The 18,921-nt window shown below is 38.5% G+C and overlaps 1 protein-coding gene across 1 annotated transcript; it reads left to right on the forward strand.

Annotated features, from left to right (window-relative positions):
* Positions 1-1,666: 1,666 nt before the first annotated feature.
* LOC139133633 (cytochrome P450 2U1-like) lies at positions 1,667-13,002 on the forward strand. The gene is made up of 5 exons (XM_070700382.1): positions 1,667-1,841; positions 2,362-2,481; positions 10,849-11,088; positions 11,421-11,519; positions 11,965-13,002. The coding sequence occupies exons 1-5, from the start codon at positions 1,667-1,669 to the stop codon at positions 12,237-12,239; spliced, it is 909 nt and encodes a 302-aa protein (XP_070556483.1). The 3' UTR covers positions 12,240-13,002.
* Positions 13,003-18,921: the final 5,919 nt, after the last annotated feature.

An 18,921-nucleotide genomic window follows, 5' to 3' on the forward strand; every position in this document is an offset into this window, starting at 1 on the left:
TCAATCGGTCGAGATTCCAAACCAAAGCAAGGTCATTCGAACGTTATGTACAAAAGTCGACGCTTGTTACCCGGCAACGTTTCCCGATCGGTTCGAGGAGAGGTCTAGGTCGGCGTATTTTTTCGCGCCAATTTCGGGGGAATACAAGTTCGTAGGGAAATACAAGTTCGTGTATGACTTCGCAACCATTTCCAAAATAAAACGGCACTGAAACCCTTTTTGAGGTACTTGGACGTAATCTTTATTCACTGTGATTATGTTCAGAGGGACTGAGGACGGTGCATAATAAGCTTACCACGCGAACTTTACCGAGTTTGACCGATGTGCAAAACACAGTCAATGCATAAGAAAAAAAGATGTTTCGTTTTTTTGTTTTTTTTTTTTCGTTCCAATTAGTTTGGAGCAGGAACAATTTTGGTGTCGGACTTTATCAGGTATACAAAATATAATCAGAAACGGACATAATAATTTGATATTCAGCATCATATGTTGGGATTCTGGGAACAGTTTTTGAATGTCAGACATTGTATTGACCGACATTATATATCAGAACAAGTTGTGGTTTTGGGTTATTTTGACCTTAATTTCATTCGGAGCGGAATCGAAGAAATTTGAGTGTGGAACTTTGTTGCGTGTCGACTCACATGTAAAATGATACCAGAAGTGGGCGTATTTTGGGGGTTTTCGGTCGTAATATTAATTTTGATGGAGAACAGTTTTGGTTGTCTTACAGTACTTCTATCGGGAATGGACAGACGTGAAACATACTGTTAAAACACGCAGTTTTTGGCCGCAATGCGTTTTGAGCAGAAACAGTTTTGTACGTCGAAAACTGACTTATTGGACTTGACATCGGAGGTACTGTGCTTCAACAAACATTATTGTTACGGTTTATTGTTGGGACTGTGCTTCAACAAACATTATTGTTGCAGTTTATTGTTGTGGCGGGAGTAATCCTGGTTTTTGGAGAAGCCCAACAACGTTACGTACTATGTAAATTATGCAACGTTGTGTAACTCAAGATGGATTATGCAAATAGCGATGCAAATGCAACATGGCATAGCCCCGTGCATTTTTTATTTTTAAAAATCATGAATTACACGGAAACCATTACTTATCTTGAACTAGCGACACATCTCAATGATAGGCCTTATTTAAGGCGTATTCTCAGAGAATTTGAAAATCGACAGAAAAATGACCGATTTGGTATGTATCATGCTTAAGACGTATTCTGATTTGCTCTGCTGATGACGTTGAATCAAATACACATGTTTGCAAGTCTTTCTTTAGACCCTTCATTCAATTGATGTTTCATGAAGATACAGTTGTCTGCTATTCATGTGCGTATTGCAAAAACAGAAAATCTCAGACTGTTAGGTGCTATTGGAGAAGTGAAACCAATTTTAGCGCTAGGATATCTTATTCAAAAGTTAATTTTAAAGTTACTCAAGAATATTCTCTAACGGTTTGATAGACATCATCTTGATTAGTATTGTAGTACCATTATTACTTGAAATTGATAGGTACTCATCTCCTTGAAGTGCCATGACATTCTTTTGACATTTATCATTGGAGAACATTGGCATGCCCCATGTCTTCGTCTTCTAGACATTTATCACGTCTTGTTTCAGCTATGACCTTGATGACACTGAATTCAAAACACATCATGCAGATCACTAAAGATGTGGATGATGCCTTCGGAAATGGCACGCTGGCTGACTTTGAGCCAATATTTAAGTATATACCAACCAATGCCATTCGTCAGATCAAGAAAGTTACCAATACTTGGTTAAGATTTATCCAATCAAAGATCGACGATCATAGGATAAATATACAAGAAGGTATGTAATAAATAACCTAACGGTAGAAATATCGAAATGATCGCATAGTCAAGAATCATATTTGACAAGTATTAGATAAGTAGAATAAGCTGGAGTTTGCACTAATATGCTCTCGTTTGCACAAAGGGGGTAGCTATGTTTAAATATCATGGAGATTCTGAAGTCTCGTCAATGTAGTCAATAGGTTCCTCTGTTTCTAAGCTTCCTCTCGACACAATTTTATATTCGTAATGATTCACACTGAAGTCTTCGTTTTATCATATACAAATAATATCTAACTTAATAACACTGCATTAATAAAAATATTTTATTAAATTTAGCAACAAATACAAAAACAATCATCATCAACATTATCACTGTCATTATGCTCCTCCTCCTCGTGATTATCTCATGATGAACCCCTTTTTTTTCAGAATTGCTCATTTTGTCAATCTATTACCCCAACAAATACTATCTGAACTTAGAATGATAATGTTCGTTGTCAGTGATATGCGGTATTTTCAACTTTCATCTTTGACAGGTAGCGTCTCTGATGCTGTGCATGACGCCTTGAAGTTCCAAGCAGAACTAAAATGTAAAGACCAGGCCGATGAGTTGACAGACGTTCATGTACGACAAATAATAGCTGATATTTTTGGAGGTAATTCATTCCTATTATTGTTTGATGATAAACGAAACTCTTGTAGAGTATAGTGATTGTTTTACATACTCCAAAATAATACACAACTCATGTCCCATCTAGCTTGCTAACAGTAACGTCATATAGAATTCATAATTATATGCGATCCGTATACATTGTTTCCGGTCACTGTACTCGTTTCTGTAGTATAATTTTAATCTCTCTAATTTTATACAGCTAACCCATTAAACATATTGCATTTTGCTTTTTATCGTATGGTCTTTGTCTTATGCTAGTAACGCAGATAATATATTAGAAAAATGATACACACCATCAATAGTACTCGACTTGTGATTGCGACAATGGCGTGCCAAATGTTTCAAAACTAGAGAGCATTTGCAAGCAAAAGCGAAGTTCCAGAGACCAGAGCAGCGGAAGAAACAAGAGAATGTGTGACAAAGATAGGTGCAGAATGAAAGAGTGCTTTGGATTCTAATATTCAGGGCTGATAGCAGTAAACACCATAATGCAACTAAAAGCAAGGCAGTCCGGGGAATTACAGTACACAGATTACAAATGCTACATGTACCGTAAAAACGCAACAGATACATACGGGGCGACGACGCACGGAAATGTTTATCAGACGACATTCTCGCGAGCCAGAGCAATAATTTTCGCTCCGCTGACCTACGCAAAAATCAATCGCTTGACGGGTAGCGCTGAGTTGTTGCCGTAAAGAGGGGTGTCATTTACGACGATGATCAGACGAGAGGAAACATCGGACCTAGGCCGTTGAAATTGAGCCACATGCATTTTCATTTGATTAAAAGCACAGACTAAAACAATTTTCATTGCTATGTCGCTGTTTTCACAAGATACTGACCATTTGATCTTGGAAAGTTGAGTTGCTTTTACGTGCAGCCAACGCATGCCGTTGCATGACAGACAGTACGTTCACTATGAATGCCTAGCTCTGCATGGCAGGGCTGTGTGTTACCGACGTTAAACGGCCTCCCACCACAGCCCCGCAGACTGATATAGGAAAAACCGCTGGTGGCTCCTCGAAATACGGCGGGCAGTTTCTCCGCCAAAACAGCCGATTTTGAGTCCAAATTTTGCATTGATCATCGTTTTCGAGCACACCCACCTCGCCTAGGTACACGATGTGCCCAGCCGCGCTTGTAAACTTAGGGAAAGGCTACTTTTCTGTCTCTGTGCGAGCGAGGCGATCGATACGCGGCCATGTTGTTTCATGAGCATTCGGGCGAAACAGTATAGCGCCACGTACGGCGAGTATTTAGAGAAAAATAAAATCAAAAAGCAACAAAAAACAAAGCGAAATAAAGCTAGAATTATTAATAACTGAACGCAATATGATAGTTGAGCAATGCCAAAAAAAAATAAATAAATAAACAAACAAGAAATGCCCGTAAAACCCGTCCGAGCTGAGCGATGACGTCATAAGCGTGTCGCAATGCATTCTGGGTAATTACGGTAAAATTTGTGTATAGCATGTTCTATGGTAGTAATACCGGAAATAGAGAAAGAAAGAAATAAAGAAAGAAAGAAGGAAAGTGAGCAAAAACTAACAGTTCTAGAGCTGGTCTCTGGAACTAAATATTAATCGTCACAGTTTCAAAATAAACTTTCTAGACTGAAATAAAAATGTGAGTGCATCATGGAAGGAAATAAATAAGAAAAGGATAATTCCAAAAACAAGACAAAAATGACATTTTATACTTCAATGGAAAATTTTCTTCAAAGTGTAATAAGATAACAAACAGTTTGCTACAAATGATTTGGAAAAGTGGTACAACGTATTACTGACCTACATACACGTATAATTGTTCCCGTAAAAAGTGCAATGAGTGTTACAAAAACGTAAATATATTTTAAAAAGCGATGTTACGTACACAAAAACCAATACGAAAATGTTTGAAAAAGCAATACTACCAGTCGGGAAAAGACACATGACAAAAAATTACAATGTGAACCATTGAGCATTGGGTTCCGTTCAATGCTAATGACTTAAGCAGCAATTAAAACAATACTTTCACTAAATGAGGATGACGGTTACTTCTAACGTCTGGAAAGTAAACGATGGGAGATCATTCTCATGATGCGTCACTTGTAGAGTTACTGTTGGTCACAGTCATTGTTAGTCGTTCGGAGGAAATTCAGAGGCTAAAATTCTAAGCGATCCTAGGCCTGTACCATATACCTCCAAACTGAGATTGAAAGGCGTCATTGCTCGATGTGCAAATCAAAAATCAATGAACACCAAACAACTAAAACAAAATATCAATGTAAAAATTCTATGCAAAATCATGCAAGTGCTAATTCATTATCAGTAATCATTCCTTTGTCCAGTATATTTTAAGGCAGTTCCAACGTGTCACCTTTAGGGTCACTACATTTCCATTGGACGCAATAGTCGTTATCACCTCAGCAATCATGATAAAATGTATGGTTTTATATAAGTTGGCCGAGTTTTTAAGAATGTCCGTCAGTTTCCATGTCTGACATATGAGCGACGCCATTGTAAACATGCAATATAATGCCACCATGGTCCCTCTGGACCAGCACAGATCGTTGCCTAAGCACATAACAAACATCCCACATAACAAACTTAAAGACAGGCTATCATCTCTCGTGAAGAAAGCCTTCTTTTACAGGAACGGTAGTCGTAGGTATGAATACATTGCCATCAAGCGCAACTTGGGCTATTTCACCAACAACAGCAATGCCAAACTCAAATACAGTGATGTTGAGGTGATTCAAATGCTATATTTCCTACTTGACAACATATTTATCAAGTTTGCTGGCATGACATTCAGGCAAACCATAGGCATTCCCATGGGCACAAACTGCGCCCCACTTCTTGCAGACTTATTTTGTATTCGTATGAAGCAGAGTTCATACAATCACTTCAGAAATCTGGGTGTAAAAGGATTGCCAAGCGATTTAACAACACCCACAGATATATCGATGATCTCATCAGTTTAAACAATCGTGGTATAAACAATTATCTACACCACATCTACCAAGATGTTAGAAATAAAAGAAACAACTAAAAGTGTGGACTGGGCTTCATACCTAGACGTATTGTTTGAAATTAGACAAAATACATATATACCAAGCTGTATGACAAAAGAGACGATTTCAATTTTGAAATCATAAACTTTCCCTTTTTGTCGAGCAATATACCGTCATCTCCAGCTTATGGCGTGTTATTTCACAACTCCTTAGATACAGTAGAGCATGCAATTCATATGAAGACTTTCGAGTTAGACACAGCCTATTAGCTCAAAAGTTAGTGAGGCAAGGATTCTCAGAAAGTAGATTAGTAAAATCATTTAAGAAGTTTACGGTAGATACGGAGATGTTGTATCAAAATATGACCTGTCTGTTACTCAAATGATGAGTGACAGCATAAAAATTTTCTCTCAGCGACTATGTTGTGGGTTCGAATCCGATTGAAAACTATCCGTATTGGACTCACAAAAGTAATTTGGTGAATTCACCAAATAACAATGGATTTGTCGCTTTGGGTCAATCTTGACGGCTGCGGCTAGCTAGCAGGGTACGCTTACCCATTCCGGACACCTGGTACCACCACTATTTTGTGGTTCAAGATGACCCAACTGTCTTTGTCATTTTCAATATGTTCCTTGGACCTGGTAAATTTCTTAGTTACCTTTGAATGATAACGATTATTGGACCTGATTTGATGTCTTTTGTCGACCCCCATTTATCTCCACGCAAGGGCTACCATATCTGTGCAGTGAAGAACAGAGAAATCACAGCTGCTTGTTCATGGTTAAATAATACTTAGTGTTTAATTTGTCTGATGCGTTTTAATGATGAAAGCCCTCACGCATCAGTGACATCTTGAAAACTGTATGGAGTTCTCCCCTGTGCTTAGATTTTCAAAACTTGATACTAGTATTTTTTAGTTTCCTCGGACAACTTTCAAGGGGACTTATAGGTTTGGTCATGTCTGTGCGTGCGTGCATTTGTGCTTGAGTGCGTCCGTCCGTTCAAGCAAAATTCTAAGAGATTCAAGGAGAGTTTTCATTCATGTATGCATGTCAATTTGTTTTGAGATACGATTCAACAGCCATTTTGTTTAAAGATTCATTAACCAACTGGGGACTATGTCATTGACAATGACATTTTGAAAGAGCTATGTTTCTTGAGCGACCGCGTTGAATTTGATTAAACTTTGTACAGATATTGGTCACACAGAGTTCTAAAACCACAGAGTGACAAATATTAGTATTGAGTCAATCAATTGCTAATTTGCATATATGGTGAACATTTATAAGTACTGTGATACTGTGATATGTCTAGGCATCCTGCAAATTTGATGAGACTTGGTACAGATTTTGATATTTCAGTATTGTGATCGCTTACAAAGAAAGGTAGCAGTATCATGTCAATTAACTACTGCTTTGCATATTTAATGATTTTTTTGTTATTAGGCCTATATGTTAAGGGGCCTATGACATGCCCATACACCACACTTAAATTCACTCTTCGGGTCTTGCAGTTAGCTTACGTCACTGCCTTGCATTGCATATCGCCCCCTTTGTCCAGTTAAAAGGCAAGTAAAAGTTACGGGTGAGCGTGTACCCCTAAACCAACTCGTCCGACTTTTTTCGGCTTTTCGAAGTTGAGCCGACGACTTATCTTAATACGGGCAAAAAGTCTTTCACACCTTCGCAATCTCATGTCCGTAAGGGTGTGAGGCAAGGGCTTCCTTTGCTCAGAACGTACACCCAGCGCGCAACGCACGAGAGAACATTGTAAGCTTAGTGTTTAGTTTGCTATAGTGACATGGCATGGCATTGTCTTTTCAGGAGATCACTAACGGTCACATGTTGCGTATGGCCGAGGGCCTCGCCGATCGAGTAAATTAAAATGACTGAAGTTAAAATGACTTGTCAGGCTATATGATTAGGTGTACTATGCTTTCGTGCCAAATATGGGAAATAAACATAACAAGAAGGACGACAGTTGATGTCACATTCTCATTTACCGGGAAACATTTGTGCGGCAGGAAGCTTCCCGTATCTACAGAATCGTGAACGTTGAAGACGGCGATTCAAAATGGCGACCCGACAATGCGGCGACAAGTTTTCTTTGTTTGTTTTCATCAAAAGATGTACATAATAGGCATAACATATCACTTTTTGCAGGATTAGTTTGCTCTGAAAATACACGGGAACATGGGTCGATTGCACCATTTGTCTCTTGCCCCAAGGATTTGTCTCTTGCCCCAAGGAAATGATAGTTATGTCAAAGGTCGATATCCAACCATATTTCGACGTGTTTGGCGCTTACCTACATATGGGCTGTCTCTGTGTGTTGCTTTCGGCACCTTTTATCGTATGATCTGGCTAACTTCGCCAAATTTGTATAGCCCGAAATAGCTTCTACAAGAAAAACTATCCAAAACGGGACAGCAGTATCACTTCATTTAATATGAGGTCACACAACTTGTAAAACGCAATCATTACGGAGCGAAGTGAGTCCGACGAACAGCATGTGATTGAATTTCCAAAAACTAAGGTCGTCCGAAAACCGTCACACTGAGTGTACGGTACTGCAGCTACAACATGCAATGCATTGAATCGTAACAGTCAGGCGCGGGATTACTCTATTTTTTATAAAATAAATTCAATCTTGAAAAGTTCAAACTGAGACTAGTACTGTTTTATTTCATACAAAGAAATGAAACGTAGCCTCATCGTACTTTCCAATCTGTCCCGAACATTCTATTGGTTTGTCCATTCGGGCTTTGTTCTTCAGAGTCAGAATCTGACTCTGGTTTGGAACGACTCATCCCGGATGCCTTGGGTTGCCTATGCGCCTTCAAGCTAATTCCTCTCGAAATCACTTTCTGAATTCTGGTCAACACTGTCCTCGCAGGAAACAACTTGACAAGTCCCTGCAGCTGGACCGCCGGTGTGGCTTCCTTGCCAGTGTTTTCTGGGCGTCTGCGAGCACTGTTTATGGTCTAATTATGCAAGGACCGCTAAATACACATTCGTGACAATAGCGTGGTACAAATGACGTCAATTGTACCTGTTGGTCAATATGCAAATACCGATGCCTGGCTCGGGTGCGAAGAGGCCCCCTGATCACCAGACATGAAAAAGGAGTCAAATTTCGCCCTTCGCGCCCATCTCTCCGAACTGACACAATATGCAATACATAGATAAGTCCCCTAGCTTGTTTTATCATGATATAGTGTTTTAGAGGATATTTGAGGAAATTCCCCATGCATTTGTGGGATGTGTGTTTACTCCATAGCAACATTAACCATGTATCTAAGAAAACGGCGATTGCAAGATGGTTGAGTGGAACTCTTGCATTTGACCAACGTCGAACTATGCGTGAGGCGCGCCGGCTGGGCATGGTTGTGTTGGGCAGAGCCTATGCCTATTAGCATCATTGTGCAGGTTGGGAGAGGTGGCCCTTTAAAGTGAAACGACCATCGACCGCCAGCGCATCACCATGGGTGCGTGCTTACTTTTAAGTCGAAGAATGGCACTTCTCGTTAACTTAGACTTCAATGAAAACTAAGAACGAAAGTTAACGCTAAAATACTCCAAGTGTCTTTTCCAACACCAGAGTAAGATGATCGCATTACATGGGATCATGCAGTAAGGGATTCACTGTGAAAGAACAGTAGGTACGTGAACAATGACGTCTTCAATTAAAATATTTTGCATGATGTTTTTGTCTATAGGATATTCCGTATTGTTTGTTGTTGTTTTTTCGGCGAGCCTATTCTTTTTTCCGTGCTTTTTTGCGTAGATGATTCTCACTCTTATGTAGCGCCATCACTGTCGACTCAATTCAAATTTCTTTTTTCACAGTGAAACTGGATGTGGTTTCACATTTGATTTTTGGGAGGATCATAGTTTTTGTTTTCCGAATGGTAGTATTGTTTTATGTTTTTAATATTTTTAATAGTGTTTTAGGGTACGTAGTGTTGTTTTTGTTCAAAATTATTTCCTTACGATGTACGATCGTTAGATTAGTTGAATCATCCATATCTTAATAAAACAGACCTTTCACACTTTTCTTTGGTTAAAGATTCAAACTCATGGAGTTGACTTCCCTTCTCGTTTCAAAACACTTCGAGTTAGTACTTAATCACTTGTTATGAAGATAGTTAAGGTGCAACATAGTGTGGACCTTTGAGTTTTAATAATAATAATAATAATAATAATAATAATAATGGGTTCTTATATAGCGCTCATATCTACAAAGTTCATGTGATCAAGGCGCTTTACAATTATTATTACCCCTGGTCACTGGTCCTAATATGATACCACTCAACTCTCTGGGGAGCAAACAACAGCTCACATGTGCAGCCAATAAACGCAGCAGAGCTAAACGCACACATTACAACCTACCAGGTACCCATCACTCTTGGCTGGGGAGAAGCAATGAGGAATAAAGTGTTTTGCTCAAGGACGCAACACCATGGCCATGCCGGGGCTCCAACTCACCATCCTTTGATCGTGAGTCCACTGCTCTAGCCACTGGCCCATGATGCCTCCTTTGATATCTGCATTGGTGCTTGCTGGGTTTGAATTTTAATTTGAAGTATCTTTGTAAGGAATTGTCTGCTTGATTCGAAATGTCGCCCTTTGTGAAAAATGGCTTGCCCACACAACCATTTGTCAGTAATCAAGCAGACATAGATCTTATACCTGCCAAAAGGCTTCGTGCCGCTCAGTGTTTTAAAATAAAAAAATAGCTTAACGCTACTGATACTACCTTGGCTCAGATGATATTAGAAAGTGGTCTTGTAACAAATTAATTTAACTGTGATATTTAAAATTTAATAAACATTTCGAGCATGCTGCATCGATGCACATTTTGTATGAATATTTCGTATGAATTCGTACATGGTATTCATTGCTTTGATTAAGTTTGTGTGCAATGTGTGATGTGAGTGTACGAGCGTAAGTGCTAACTTTTTAGCGTGTGGAGATGTCACAGTCTGAAAAGTTGTAATAACTTGGCTCGGTTATTGAACCACTCTGTTTTAAGAATGGGATTTTTCCGAACCACTCTGTTTTAAGAATGGGATTTTTCCGAGCGGTTCTGTCTGTGGCTGTTCCGCTGAGTGAATGGCTGCCGTATGTTGTGAATTTGAGTCTGATCGAAATCTTACCGTATTTACCAGTAGTAATGGAATGGGAAAGACATTGTTATTTTACAGTTCCTGGTCATGATTAGCAAAGAAATAATTTGAACTTGAACTGTTGTGTAGTCTACTGACAAACAAACACCTTTGCAACTGTTGTAGATTGTTGTCTGTAGTTGTCTGTACTCAGACATTTTAATATTATACTCTCAAATCAGGCGGGATCGATACGACAACTCAAACCATGATTTGGTGTTTGGCGTACTCTGTGAGCCATCCCGATGTTCAGGCAAAAGTACACAAAGAAATAGATGATGTCATCGGAAAAGATTGTTTACTATTGTTGTCCGACAAGGCTAAATTACCGTACTGCGAAGCTGTCATCCTCGAAGTAATGAGAATCAGGATTATTTCAGCGCTTAGCCTACCACATGAAACTACGGAGAACACTTCTATTGGTGGGTCTTCTTTTCACCTTCTTGTAAACATTCGAAGCAAGTACATCTAATGCATACTAATATGGAAGAGTAAACATAATGGTTTCTCCTAACGTTTCACCTGTTGAGGGTTGTACACACTAATGAGCTCATGCTTTCAATTTAACAGTAGGAGTGGTTTCTTAAACTTTGAAAAGTGCAGCCATTTTCATTTATCACAAGTATTACCATCATTTCAGGCATTTACTATTTAATGAGAGGGGATACAAATTATTTGAACAATTTGTCTGCATAGTTTCCAAGGACTATTTGATTTCCTAGATACCTGAATATTTCTATATCCAATCCGATAGGTGGCTATAACATACCGAAAGGGACCCAAATATGGACAAACTTATGGAATCTACACATGGATGAGGAGTACTGGAAGGAGCCTGAGAAATTTTGTCCAGGTGTGTTGAATCAAAAATTCTAAATAGCAGTGTTTTTGACAAGGTCATTGCGTAGCAAATATTGATTTATAATAATTGTGTCTTTCTGCCTATCAAATAAAAACAGCAACATAACTAATATAGCACTTAAATGAACGTTTCTACCTTTTAGAAATATAAACTGTTATATCAAGTTGACTTGATATGACACAAAACTACTGGTAACGTAAGTTAAAGGTCAAAGAATTCCGTAGCGAAGGTCATGGTCATTTGCATAAAATGCTTATATGGCTAACACAACATTCACTTATACACTTGATCACTTTCCAATAACATTCGGTGGCATAACAATTATATGTTACCCTTTGGTTCATTTGTTTAGGGCAAACAATACCTTGACACACACAATCATGAGAAACAACTGACATAAAGAAAGGTACATACATTTTTATTTTTCTCCCTACAGAGCGATTCTTAGACGACGAAGGCAATGTTCAGAAAAGACAAGAGAGTTACCTCCCTTTTTCCGCTGGACGCCGTATGTGCATAGGAGAGGTTTTGGCAAGGAATAGTATGTTTCTGATATTCACCTGTTTGTTTCAGCAGTTTACTTTATCACCGATCAAAGGAAAAGGGAAGCCAAGCCTGGGCCCGATATTTAAAAATCTTGTCACCAGATGTATCCCTTATGAAGTTGTCGCAAAGGAACGCATTTCTGGGCAAACTGACTCGCAGGCTTGAATTGGCGTATTCTGACACAACTTGATTCGTTAGATGAGAGTCAACAAAATTATCCTCCGCCGAATGAAATTGGAAAAGATAAATGCGTGCATTCTAAATCAGTATATATCACTCATGAAAAAAGGCAATGTTTTCCTGATATTATATCACAAGTATTTTTATTTGCAAAATATATAAAACTGTAACCCTTCCTAGTTCATTTAATGTGGGGTAGCAGGTATTAGTACCCTCAAAGACCAGTGTGATTCTTTTCTCGCAAAGCGCTATTTCTCCCCAATTCATTTAAAACCATGTTTCTAATATTCAATGCTCTATGATAAACCAGTCGACAACAGTTTCAATTTGGTGATTGACATGGGCAATGACATTGCCCACAAAATCCGATGCTGACTTGAACATAGATAGTAAAAGTGATTTCGCAGCTTCGGGTCCGTTCCTCTAATCTGACTAGCAACCACAACATGGGGTCAAGCACTTATCTGGGAAGTAAATATTATATCCTATATATCATTAACAAGTCTGACACATGCATTCACCTTCAAAAGTAAGCTTGATCTAATAGAAAGGAGATTCTATGCCATCACGACAAAGGCAACACTTGCGGTATAGTGAAACCCCAAATTATCTTACTCACTTTGAATCACCGGTAGCTTACAGAAACATTCAATACCGCGAAAATGACAAAGCAGCTCATCTTTAGCAACAAAACATGTAATCACTCTTCTATAGCATTGTCCTGCTTTCCAAATACAGAAATAAAAGAGAGGGGTGCCATTTTGAGTAGGTAAATGTATACCTTGATTAGAAGTCTTACACTTGCTCTACTACAAATATTTGTCACATTGTAGGTTTTGCAGTCAATTTGTTCGTTTGTTTCTTTGCTTTCACACTCGTTGGTCGTCTTATTGTCTCTTTTGACTATCTTTTCTCAGTATGTCGTTTGTCCCTTCGTTATCTGTTTGTTTTTATGTTACTTGTTGACACTTGCTCAGTTAGGGCGACTGTGCCATGCTTACAGGCATAGCTTACATCATTGATTTTCTGAATGGAATTTACAAAACATATAGCAGTAAAGAAGAATATATTGAAGAATACGAGAAAGTATACAGGTCAAACTGTCCTTTTAACAGAGGTGATTGCATACGATTATCTTTCTGCCTAATCTACAATAACCTCACATTTTTATCAATTTAATTTCTATTTTATGTCAGATATGTACTCAGTTATGCAATTACGTTAACAGAGAGAGTATTATCGATGGTGTCTTAAGAGAGAAAATGAAATATAACAACCAAGGAACCAATAATGCAAGAATTCTAAAACTCCTCGTAAAATATTTAAAATGAAGAAAGTATGCTGCAAATACTAATCTGTTATTGGGTGTTGCTTACCATCACTTTTCATAAATCTCATATGCTTCTTACTTTCACCAGCCATTTAGAATTATGATTTTTAAAAGGCGGTCAAGGATCGACAAAAATAATATGCACAGGAACATGTAGTTTTCGAGTGTGTTGTTAGGAGATTGGACAAAAGTTTTGCTTACAATGACCTACAGGATTAAAAAACGACAATGATTCAATCTAGTAACCCTCCTGGAATGCCAGTACCTTGACATGAGATGGAAGTAATGAAAGTTTGTGTGCGATGTGCGATAGTGAGCGTACGAGCGTGAGTGCTTCACGAACTTTACAGAGTTTACTCTGTTTCAGCATTCCAACGTCCTCTCGCTAGCTATTCGCCGAAGGGAGATGGTGCGCAGTAATATATGGTGGAGTATCCGGGTATCGAGACGCTGCTACGTCAATATCATTCTCATTATTTTTTTTTGTTTATGATTTCTAGCTATATTAGTCACTAGGCGAAAGGTAACAAGAGTAGGTATTATTTAATAATGGCAGAGTTGATATCAACTTATATATTTCTGTCGCATTTCAATCGGTCGAGTTGAAACATGTTACTGATCACAAATATAGACATAACGGGCGACGCGATGACCATTAACGTTTATTTATGGCAAGGGCGAGAGGAAAGCCAAAATTAACCGGCGAGGCTTGCCGAGGCAGTTAATTTGGCTTTCATCGAGCCCGCGCCCATAAATAAATGCTAATGGTCAAAGCGGAGCTGTTATTTTCATTATATTATCAACGAACCGAAGAAAACCGTCATAATTTGCGAAAATTTCCGGAGCGAACGACAACTGGGCTCCAGAACTGAGTAATACGCGACACAATGTCACGCGCTGTAAAAATTGGCAAATCCGCAAATGTTTTCAGAAAAAAATACCTCAACTTGGCACCACAAGTGCTCCATTTATTTTGTGATTGATTATGATTACGTTTGAGCTGTGAAGTTACGATTACTTTGAGTTGTTAATCTTATTTTCATATTCACGGGCATGTAAACAGCCCATTACTGTGTATTTGTGGTCAGTCATGTGGTTCAGCTAGACCAATCAAAATGCGACAGCCAGGGCATGGTAATATAATACACAGTAATCATTTGTTTACATGCCCGTAGGCATGAATAGTAATATTAACACTCACAAGATCCTAAGCATCGTAACTTTACAGCTAAAACGTAAATTATGATTTGTACAAAGGTCATACTCAGTCACAGAATAAAATGGAGCACTTGTGGGCCAATTTTAGACCCTTTTCTCACAAAAAAATCTCCGGATTTGCAAAAGTTTTAAGCGAATGTGACAGTGAGCCCTTATTGTACTACACTGTTCAGTAGATACAACATTTGTGTTACAAAAGTTCTGGGGCCCGCTCTCTTTCGCGTTAGAAATTTTGATAAATTTTTACAGTTCTGTAGGTCGTTGATAATATAATGGAAACAAGTCATCGTTTATGACACAGTCCCCACTTGTCATGGGTACTTTGGTTACAGGTCCTCAGTGAGGATAGAGTCCTCTTCATTAGGTCTGTGATAAAAATACTTTTGAATAATTCGCTTGATAAATGTCTGAGTTATGGTTCAGGACATGAAAAAAATCGTAATAAAATGGCCACACGGTGGCCCTTGGATCTTATCACAAACAATCAATGTGCATATGTATGACATAGGTCAATTCTCCTTGTACCAACTTTGAGTACAAATCGGTTGAGAGTTATGGCTCTGTACATGAAAATATTGTAACAAAATGGCTGCACGGCGGCAATATTGGCTCGCATTGATGTGCATAGCTATGGACGTTGGTCAATGTCCTTGTACCAAATTTGAATAAAATCGGTCGAAACATGCCTGAGTTATGGCTCTGTACATGAAAAAAAATGCCATATTGGATCGTATCACAAAACAATTGAAGTGTATATGTATGACATAGGTTAATGTCCTTGTACAAGTTGAATAAAATCGGTTGAGATATGCCTGACACATGGCTCTGTACATGAAAAAATAGAAAAAATGGCCGGACTGATACAGAAAGAAAAGTATAAGACAACATTTATGTTTTGCTCCAAGTTACTAGTAAACAAATTTCAATGTTACATCATGTTGCATCTTTATGATTTTTCTAGGTCTTAAAGGTAATTTTAAACCACTAGATAATTTACAACACTATGGCCCATGCGTACACACCCTGACCTAACAAATAGTATCTCCCATTACAGCCTCTTCAATAGGCTCAAACCAAGCCAAACGACCTTGAAAGTGTCAATGGGTAATCAGCAACATCAGCCATCGTTTGTAAATATGCACGTTAAGGCTCTTCTAAATCATTAGATGGCCAGTCAGCAACAACTTCGTACTAGTGATCGTTGAAGTCATACTATCATCAATTTTTGAGTTGTGATTTGTTGGCTTTTTGAACTAATAGGGTAGGGAGGGGTCTTATACACGGATGTACAGCATTTTTAAAATCTTCTAAAAGTGGGGAGGGTCTTATAATCGGAGGAATACGGTAGATATATAATGACCAAGAGTAAATGAAATGTTATATTCTGTGTAATGTGCACTTTAATTATTGCATAGTGATCATGACAGGTGAGTGTGTCTTCTTTAAAAAAGTATTGTATCCTCTTTCTTGCGAAACACTGTCTTCAAATGAAAGAAAATATGATCCAACCGCACAAATGGAAGCACTAGCTGTGTTACTGCTTGATGTCAGTTCTAACATACCATTTCTTCATAATTTCTACACGGTTATGACGTGACATGATACATCAAGATTCAATGTCAAGCCAATGCCTTAAATGGTATTGCACGCCCGTTTACCTATTTGGATATGATACTGTGACAATACCTTATAGTGTCTTATCATTTGTTCAAGGTGGTACCAATAATAAAAAATGTGCAACTATAGGCTGTGATCTATCTCTCAGGGTAAGGGGAACTACAAGTGTTTCTGGTGACCTAATCGACTGCGTCTGACACCCATTAACCATAAACCTTTTTTCTTTGAAAGATTTTAGACAAATGCTCACATTTTGCTCAGTCCTCTTCGCCAACGCTAGTAAAACACAAAAGATTATGTTTCCGACAGAACAAATACACTTGTCATAAGGTGATAAAAAAACTCATTTCCATCATGGTATTCTTCTTTGGTTATATTTACGTACAGTTTATAAACGATAAACATCAAGTGTCTCGCTGTCATTCCACTCAAACAAGCCAGTCTCTTTGCTTGTTATTCAAGCCTTTGAAGTCTTTGAACTGAAGTCGAACATCTCAGTATTAAAGGACCAGATTTGTGTTAGGGTCTGCAGAGCGAATCAGGTTATTAGTTCTTCGTGGAGGATAAACATTCCATGGAACGGCTGTCAATGCAAACGCTTGTCTGTGGAGGCATTTAAGTAAATTGCTTATTACAAAGTCGCTTTGGGACATATTTATTTACACGACGTCTGGTCTGCATCGCGCCATGTTGAAGTGGTGTGTACGGTTTTTTACAAGTTGCTGCATGCAGCGGGTTGATGTACCACCTTTCAGGTTGCGTCTTGTGCCCGTTGTTGCAGTGGTGCCGCTGTCACTGACAGATAGTTTGGTATGGTACATTTCAGATGAAAGAACAACATGTCAAAAACTGAACACCGTCAAATTGATATGCCGCTGCATCTTTGATTCGTTCAACTGTTGGACTTCAGTATGGCTGCGCTCACGCCAAAGGTCGTGTACAAAAGAAATTTTCTTCAGTTCAATGATCTCTGTGTGTACAGATCATTGGGAATTGTGGGTAGGTTACTTACTGTGCAAGTGTGGTGGACATACACACACACACACACCCTCTCTCTCTCTCTCTCTCTCTCTCTCTCTCTCTCTCTCTCTCTCTCTCTCTCTCACAGACATCGCTACAACATTAGCTCACATCTGTGAACACGTGAACTAAAAATGCATAATCAATTAATCAATCTTTTATCACTCACATCTGTGAACACGTGAGATAAAAATGCATAATCAATCAATCAATCAATCAATCAATCAATCTTTTATTACTCAACACACACTGACAGAGAGTTTGGATGGTACATTTCAGATGAAAGAACAACATGTCCAAAACTGGACACCGTTCAAATGGACATGCCGCTGCATCTTCGATTCGTTCAACTGTTGGACTTCAGTATGGCTGAGCTCACGCCAAAGGCCCAGTTATAAGGCGCCTGTCTATACGGCTATCCTAAAGTTCGTTCAGACCCCTATTTTTTTGTTTAAGATGTTTACATAAAAAATAGACACCTTCAGATTTTTTTCCTCGTTTGAAGAAGTCCACAATAAAGTATTTATTTCTGAAAGCCGTGATATAGGGAAATCCCACCGTGCACAGTATACACTTATTATTTGTATAATGGCCACGTGACAAATGTTTTGTTGTGAACCTTCCAAAAATCTGTTTTTCAGCCTTTCGAAAAAAATTACAATTAGGATTTGAATCATATTTACCTTTTTTCATGCATTTCTTTGTAGAACTTCAGCAAAGAGTCTAAGAAATGTTCCAGACTCTGATTTTTGGAACCCGAACCAAAAAGCTGTAAGTATTCTATTCCTCCTCTGAAATCTATAAAGAGAAAAGTATAAAAGTTGCAATAAATTGGGACAGCATTGCTACCTTGTTTGCAGGCAATCCAGGTTTACTGGACAGGGACACGATTTTGCTGACAGTAGGGCATGACGATGCACGACTCGAAGATTACTTTCTATCTACTTCGTAATACAGTTTCTTTATGGTGAACTATCATGTACGATGTAAAACATGCAGAAGTTGCTTTGCAAGTAATGTCGCCGCTAATAAAAGTGTAAATAAATAGATAACTTTTTACCTGTCAATGGTTGAAAGTTCATGGATTGTGTAATATACTTGTCACATGGAGAATCTTGAAGAGCGAAATAAGCTCTACCATTTAAATTCATCTGGAATGACAAATGAAGCTCAGACTGCTTTTGCTCTCTGTTTATTGTAGAAAAAGCCATCTTCACTGAAGTGTTATTTGTAAGTCTACCATCCAACATCAGCGATGTGTCCCTTTGTGGCTTGCTTCACTTTAACCGGGGTATGCCAGTTTCTCAATCATGTCCCTTCCTAGAGTAAAGACTAAAATATTTCATTGGGGATACATCAACCGGTCACATTAAACGAGGTTACCAACAAATCCCCCTTGACTTGTGCACTCGAACATTTTTGCGAAAGGTCAATTCAATGACAAATATGAAACTAAGAAGTTAAATTCAAGGTATATTTTGT

The sequence above is a fragment of the Ptychodera flava genome, chromosome 5 (genome assembly GCF_041260155.1).
Source record: "Ptychodera flava strain L36383 chromosome 5, AS_Pfla_20210202, whole genome shotgun sequence".
NCBI classification, from domain to species: domain Eukaryota; kingdom Metazoa; phylum Hemichordata; class Enteropneusta; family Ptychoderidae; genus Ptychodera; species Ptychodera flava.

What these genes read in the sequence shown, in the direction of transcription:
- LOC139133633 (XM_070700382.1), top strand. Translation starts at nt 1,667, where the DNA reads ATGCAGATCACTAAAGATGTGGATGATGCCTTCGGAAATGGCACGCTG. An exon ending in TAGGATAAATATACAAGAAG is followed by an intron (nt 1,842 to 2,361) that starts GTATGTAATAAA and finishes CATCTTTGACAG; the next exon opens with GTAGCGTCTCTGATGCTGTG. An exon ending in TACGGAGAACACTTCTATTG is followed by an intron (nt 11,089 to 11,420) that starts GTGGGTCTTCTT and finishes CCAATCCGATAG; the next exon opens with GTGGCTATAACATACCGAAA.